This window comes from Lathyrus oleraceus, chromosome 5 (genome assembly GCF_024323335.1).
Source record: "Lathyrus oleraceus cultivar Zhongwan6 chromosome 5, CAAS_Psat_ZW6_1.0, whole genome shotgun sequence".
NCBI classification, from domain to species: domain Eukaryota; kingdom Viridiplantae; phylum Streptophyta; class Magnoliopsida; order Fabales; family Fabaceae; genus Lathyrus; species Lathyrus oleraceus.
The window spans coordinates 634,214,987-634,222,482 of NC_066583.1; the positions used below are offsets into that span (position 1 = coordinate 634,214,987).

Consider the following 7,496-nt stretch of genomic DNA (forward strand, 5'->3'; position numbering starts at 1 on the left):
TCTTTTCTTTTTAAAATTGAATTCACAAGTACAATTTAGTACTCAGACTCAATGAAGGACAGGTATGTACAATTCCTCACGCATAAATGACTCATCTCACCGTCCATTAAATATTATTAAATTCAATTTGACTATTCAAAATATTTATACAACATTTAATTATTCTACAAGTCCCTAAACTACTTGATTATTAAATGAACATAAATTCCATTAAAATATGCAAGTGACTTTTTAAAAATGGTTCCATTTCTAATTTTAAATACTGTCACACAGAAACTAGAAAAAATATGTATATATAGATCATTAACATAAACTTTCAATCTACCCTTAGTAGTTTAACTACAACTACACCTTCCTAATTTCCTTCCTAACCCACCCAATTCAATTATTACTTATAAAAACAAAAACAGAAAAATAAAATATAAATAAATAAAAAATTGACAGTAAAATAATTTCATGAAAATGGGGTATTATTGTCTTTTGTCACTTCACCGGTAGGTTCTGTAAGCCGGAGTGTACATACAACTCTCTGCAAACTTCTCCAAATCTTTCGGCTGAGGAAGTCGAGTCGCCAAACCTATTAACAAGAACACAACAAACAAAGTTATTATGATAAGTGATTATACCATGAGCGCTTATAATTAAGATGTTTATCCAAGAGCTCACCAAGCTCATAAGCCTTAGCAGCAACTTTGGCAGCAATGTGAGCTGAAATCTTTCTGATGTTTGTGAATGGTGGAAATATCAGACCCTTCTCAAAGTTTTCTTCTGTTACTTGTTCAGCCAATGCCTCAGCTGTTTACATGAATGAATTCTATTACTCCATTTTGCTTATAAAATGTAGGTATTGATTGATTCTATGTGCATTACAGTGAATATTTTAAGTAAAGCTTTTGTGAACTTACATGCAGCGAGAAGAAGATCGTCGTGCACGCGAATGGTCCCGGACATTATTAAACCTAGGCCGAACCCAGGGAATATGTACGCATTATTCGACTGAAGAACAAAAGTATCCAAATTAGTCTATCATATACATCAGTATACATCAGTTATTCAATGAATCTAAAATAAGGAACGGAGAATCTCGGGGTTAGACCTGGCCAGGCACAAACACTTTCCCCTTGTATTCAAATGGCGGAAATGGGCTCCCACTTGCAAATATCGCACTTCCCTGATTTTCGTGGACGAGGGAAGAAAGGAAAACAGAATGGTCAGCGTTGATCCAAGAATAAGCTTAAATTTCAATGCAAAATACAAGTCGTTCTTATTACCCTGCTCCACAAGTAAGCTTCTTCAGCAGTACATTCTGACTGTGATGTTGGGTTGGAAAGAGCCAGAATAATCGGTTTCTACAAGTATTATCAAACAAATTCAGACACGAAGTTGCGATGGAGTTACTTACTAGCTAGGTAGATGAATTGATTGACACGGAACCGTACCTCATTAAGAGAAGCCATCGCCTCAACCACCTCTTTGGTAAAAGTTTTTCCTTGTCCCGATGTTCCGATAAGCACTGTTGGCTTAATTTGCTGAAAAGATGACATTGAAAATGTCAGAAAATTCGAAACTTCTGTTGTTTATATTATATGAATGTGTCTAGGTGTAAAAAAACGGAAGATTTATCATCATACGTTAACAGCATCGAGAAGGCTTGTAACAGGTTCGTGTTCATGAGCCCACGGCTTCTTGAAATGTTGGAGTGATTCTTTTCGGGATTTAACAATCAATCCCTGAAAAAGTAAGAATAGAGGATTAATAAGGAGGACGATAATCAATTTTATAAACGCGGAACTGACTTAGGTTTTACTAACCTTCGAGTCCACCAACCAAATATTCTTGCGAATTTCCTCCAACGGACCATTTGTCTGCATAATAACGGCAGTTTCTCGATAAATCTAAATTATTCATGCAATACTCACATCACAATATTCTCACCGCCTTGGAAGTAGCTACCAACCTGTTTAGATATTTCAAGAGCAATGAGTTCTGCGATTCCGGTGCCAGCCTGCAACCACCAGACAAAAAGATTAAGCCAAAAAGTGTAAATGGATGTAGCAGTTCGAAAGAATGCTCGTCTGAGAAACAATGATGAAACCGACATACCTCTCCAGCACCGAGGAATAAGAATCTGTGGTCAGCTAAGTTTCCACCAACCAATTTCAAAGCTGCAACTAAGCCAGCAAGAACAACTGATGCAGTTCCCTGGAACAAAGTAGATACAACGTCAGAGACAATCATGATGCGAGTTTCGAGCATTATTATAAAAAAAATACATGAATTCAATATCTAATATATAGGTGTTTATTACCTGAATATCATCGTTGAAAACCAGATGTGTTGATCTATATTTTTCAAGCAAATCAAAAGCATTGTGGTTCGCAAAGTCTTCAAACTAATTATGTCAAACAACAGATACATAAAACAAGAAAGTTGGAATCAGTAAGGACTGCAACCATTTAAGCGAAGAAATAAATTGTGCTTTATCACATTGCTTGATACCTGAATTAGGACTTTTTCGCCGTAAGTTTGCTTGACTGCAGTCATAAACTCGTGTATGAGTTCAGAATATTCTTGCCCGGTTGCTCGTCTTCGCTTTAGCCCGATATATAATTCATCATTGAGCAGCTTCTCATTGTTTGTCCCAACATCAATCGTTATAGGCAGGCACTGTAGCAAAGTATAAGGTCATTGCAATTCTATGGTACGCATTATTTACGTGTTAACAAGGAACATCGTAGCTGAAATACTTACAGCTGAAGGACGAACTCCTCCAAGTGCCGTATATAAAGAAAGTTTTCCCACCGGTATTCCCATCCCCTGAGAAAACGGCATACATCGAGATTACAACATCAGATTTTGTGAGTCAATTTAATTATCATAAACTAATAATGTGAGCATACATAATGGAATTTACCTGACAACCTAGATCACCAAGACCTAAGATCCGTTCTCCATCGGTTACGACTATGACTTGAATGTTCTTCTCCGGCCAATTTCTCAGCACTTCAAGAATCCTCCCTCTATAGTTTAAACAATGAATTAAACATTCAATCAAAGGTGAATACTAACAAAAAAAATCTAGGAAGATAAACGAGCAATCGCGGTTAAACTTACTTCTCGTTCAAACTTATATAAAGACCCTGTGGACGCATAAAAATGTCTCCGTATTTCTGGCAAGCCTCACCAACAGTTGGAGTATACACAATCGGAAGTAATTCTTCAACGTGTTCAATCAGAAGCTTGTAAAACAGACGTTCGTTTCTTTCCTGCAATTCAAGACGAGTTTCAAAGTTATAAACAAAGTAATGAATGAACAAAAAACCAAAGTCCGCGAAACTTTTCACGAGGACACACCTGAAGATCCATCATTGCCGTGTATCGCTGCAACGGAACTTGATATTGGCGTATGTGCTGGATCATTTTCTTCACCTGAGTTTCTTGAGGAATAGTTGTTGGGGGAAGAAGACCGCGCAAGTAGTGAGCATCCCTCTCTTTTTCAGTGAATGCCAACCCTTTGTTGAAGTGCGGATCTCGCAACAACGTGTAACCACTAAGAAGCAAGAAACAACCAATAAGTAACAACATCAAGGATCATAGACATAAACATTCAGAACTCTTTTGTTCAAAGAAGCTACTCAAATTACAAATGATTCAATCTGTTGAAAAGTAAACTCGTTAAAGCGCTCGATACACAGATGCAAAAGTTGGATTTATATACCACAGAAAGGAACAAAAGCAAGTTTGATGATATAAATTAGGTGAACAAAACCGGGGTTTTGAAAAACGGTCAGCGACCGCAAAAACAGCCGCGACAAAACGGTTTTGGCAAATGCCGATACCGATACCGTCATCACCGTGTTCTATATTAAAGAACAAACTGTGGTTAATTCACACCGCGACAACCGCAATCAGTGTCACGAAACCTATACCGACCAAAATCGCGACAACCGCAATCAGTGTCACGAAACCTGTACCGACCAAAATCGCGAAAACCTGTACGCTAGCGCGACGCGACCGCTTTTTTAAAACCCTGAACAAAACCACACTCATGACATGACATCAAATCAACAACCTGTGAATCACAGACACCGGAAACTCGACACTGATACTGATACGTCGACGCCAGTAATAATTCAAAAAATGAATAATTTTAACGTAATCCCAAGTGTTTATATCGGTTTCAGCCACCAACACTGATACAGGCACTTTTTTCAGAGGGTTTTTTCCAGAGGTGTCGGTATTACAGAGTTAACATATTCAAGATCTATGCTTCAATCATAAGAATTCAATCAATTTTCAAGTATTCCAATTGAGGGGATGCTGACATAGACAACACAACAGACAAGGATCTAACATGAATCTAACTAACAAAGAATCAAAACATAAGAAACCTAAGATATGATCAAAATCAAGAAAAACAACAAGTAGCAAAAACAAAAGATCAGAACTGTAACTCTCACCTAGCAACAGAAACACTCCAAGGAGTAACAGAATGATCCTCAGTGGCCTTATCCTCGCCGTAAACATCGCGAGGACCGCCACCGGAGATCGGGTTATTGTCAACATCTTCCACCACTGGCTCATTCTTAATTTCTTTCAAAGGTGTCTCCATAACAACGCTCCCATTTCTGTCATTGCTTGGTGACATACAGCTCACCCTCCAAGGTCCAGAACCTCTTCTCTGTCCACCACAGACATTACCACACCCACCTAATCCCGAGTTACCCTGCTCACAATAAATTACGCATTAATAACAAAACCCAGATGAATAAATCACCTAATCTAATTAAATTTCACAAAAAAATATTTTTTTTTTAAATTTGCAGCTGAAATGCAAACAACCCAGAAACTGAATCATTTTTGCAGATTCAAGATTTCGGTTATACATAATTTCCAACAAGAAAAAAAGACATTTTTGTGATTTGGAGAAAGTAGATTACCAGGAAGTTGCATCTGGTTGAGGAGATCATGATGCTTTGCTGTATCAGAGAGAGAGAGAGAGAGTTAAGGGAAGTAAGTAAGGTTTTTCTCTGTCACTCTCTCTCTCCTATTCTAAAGTGAGTTTGGAATTTCTGTGTAACACAACAAGAGAGAGAGATTGATTGTGTTGTTGGAAATGGAACAATGAATCAAAACATGTTCCGTAAGGTCACCTTAAAAAGGTTGAAACTCGCAACTTGTTTGAACAAGTACCATGAACGAACTCAATTTCCCATCGTCTTTATCTTTACCAAATTACCCTTCGTTTTTTCCGAAAACTATTTCTCTTTTTTTTAATAAAAACAAAACTATGCAATCAATCAATATTATCAATAAAATAAAAAATTGCAAGTGAGTCCAAAATACGTGTTGCTTTTCTTTGTTTTGAGAAAATATTTGATTTGTTTTTTAATATATAGTGAGTTTTGTTTTGAGACTAGTCATAATCTGTGCAAGTATGGATTTGGTCTCCAATGTGTATGTGGTTGTGATGTGGGTGCCATCACATTACTACGTGGAATGTATAGATACATTCTTTTTTAATTAATTTAGTAATACTCTAAAAAAATTATTAATTAATCCAATTTTACTTTTTTAATTAAATGTTAGCTGTTAATTATTAAAATTATATTTACATTTGTTTTTAAACATTGAAATTTAACCCTTAACTTAATTAGTTATTAGTTTAAATGTATGTTTGGTGATGCCATGAAGAAAATTAATTGATTTTGTATAGTTGATTATGGTTAAAAATAAATTAATTTTGTGTAAATTATAATAGTAGTTTCAAATAGAATTAATTCAGAAAACAAAACTAATTATATTTTAAAAAAATGAATATTTTAAAATCATTTTATAATCAATTTTATATTTTTAGAATTATTTTTTGACCCTTCTAAAAACTAAATCAAACATACACTAAATTAATTAACTAATTAAATTGGATGTATTAAAATAGTTTAGTTGATATACATACAAGGTCTGTCATCTGGTTGTATAGGATGAGTCATTGGATAGGGTCTTAAATATTCGGGGTCTCAATAAAAATATCGAGATCAATTAATTTATATATAATTTAGTTATAATATGTAGTTAAGCGGATAGGTCTATATTATACAATGTAAAGTCTAAAAATTTAATTTTTATTATTTTTAATTATTTTATTCATAAAAACTATGAACACATTATCATCATTATAAGAATTTAATTGAAATGCACTGACAGTGTAAAAATACAGCTAATTATAACCATTGATTTGTTATAGAAGTTTGACTTTTATTATAATTATATATGAAGTAACACAAACGGATAATTGTGATGTATTGACAGTGTAAAAGTTTTTACACCGACAGTATATAACAATTAATCTCTTATTATAAAATGTCTTACTCTACCACCACTATAATAAGAAGCAACTATATTTAAATTTTAAATTATTTAATAATTATTTATTAATAACAAGTTTATTTTAAAAAAGTTATATTAATTATTTATTAATAACATTTTAAGAAAAATATATTATTTATTAAATCGGTCATATATATATATATATATATATATATATATATATATATATATATATATATATATTATTGAATGAATATCATAAATTATTTTTTAACTCATAAAATGAGATTTATCACAAAAAAAAACTCATAAAATGAGATGTCAGCACATCAATAGTTGTATGTGTAAAAGAATGTACATATTTAGTGTATAAATTATATTTAAAATGAAATGGTTTGTGGCTTTATAAGACTGTTTATAAAAATAAATAAGATATTTTCTATAAGTGGATTAAAAATATATGTTGACTGTTGACCACTTCCTTTATAGTTACATTTTTAAATTAAAGTTAACATTAAGAAGTTGGATGATTACAAATTCTATTAATTTTAATGTAAATAACAAAAATAATATAAAATTAATTTATACAAAAAGTTTAATTTTAATATATTAGAAATATAAAAGTTTATATTTCTTTTTGGTCTAGAATATAAAAATCTATATTATTAGCATATCACAATCAATTATTTTATAATTTAAAATAGTTATTATAAAAGTTATTTTTATAATAATTTAATATTTATAATTAATTAATAATATAAAAAGAGTATTAATAAGCATTTAATTCTTTTAAATTTCACAATTTTATAAAATTTATCGATTTAAATAGTAAAAATACACATACTCTTTTTAATTTATTAAAAATACACATGGCATATTCATATTTTTTGCTATTTCAATAAATTAAAAAGAGTATGTGTATTTTTACTATTTAAATCGATAAATTTTATAAAATTGTGAAATTTAAAAGAATTAAATGCTTACTTTGACATTTAGTTGAGATATAAAATCTAAAATTTAGATCTAATATTGTCGGTGGATATTCAATTTATGCATAATATTGTTAAGGTCAATTTAATTATCTAAGACTTCAGGTGGTACATTTCTCATAATTTATCCATTTTATCTTTTCAAATGGTTGAAAACATTTTATAGATTAATCTGTCACT

The 7,496-nt window shown here is 32.1% G+C and overlaps 1 protein-coding gene across 1 annotated transcript; it reads right to left on the reverse strand.

Moving 5' to 3' along the window:
* Window positions 1-224: 224 nt before the first annotated feature.
* On the reverse strand, window positions 225-5,204 carry LOC127087427 (NADP-dependent malic enzyme). Its single transcript, XM_051028321.1, has 18 exons — window positions 4,941-5,204; window positions 4,461-4,726; window positions 3,355-3,550; window positions 3,115-3,266; window positions 2,915-3,020; window positions 2,752-2,817; window positions 2,500-2,667; window positions 2,309-2,392; window positions 2,104-2,202; window positions 1,958-2,005; window positions 1,812-1,865; window positions 1,632-1,730; window positions 1,440-1,529; window positions 1,272-1,349; window positions 1,097-1,171; window positions 906-996; window positions 667-795; window positions 225-577 (listed from the first exon to the last, which is right to left on the reverse strand). The coding sequence occupies exons 1-18, from the start codon at window positions 4,968-4,970 to the stop codon at window positions 489-491; spliced, it is 1,920 nt and encodes a 639-aa protein (XP_050884278.1). The 5' UTR covers window positions 4,971-5,204; the 3' UTR covers window positions 225-488.
* Window positions 5,205-7,496: the final 2,292 nt, after the last annotated feature.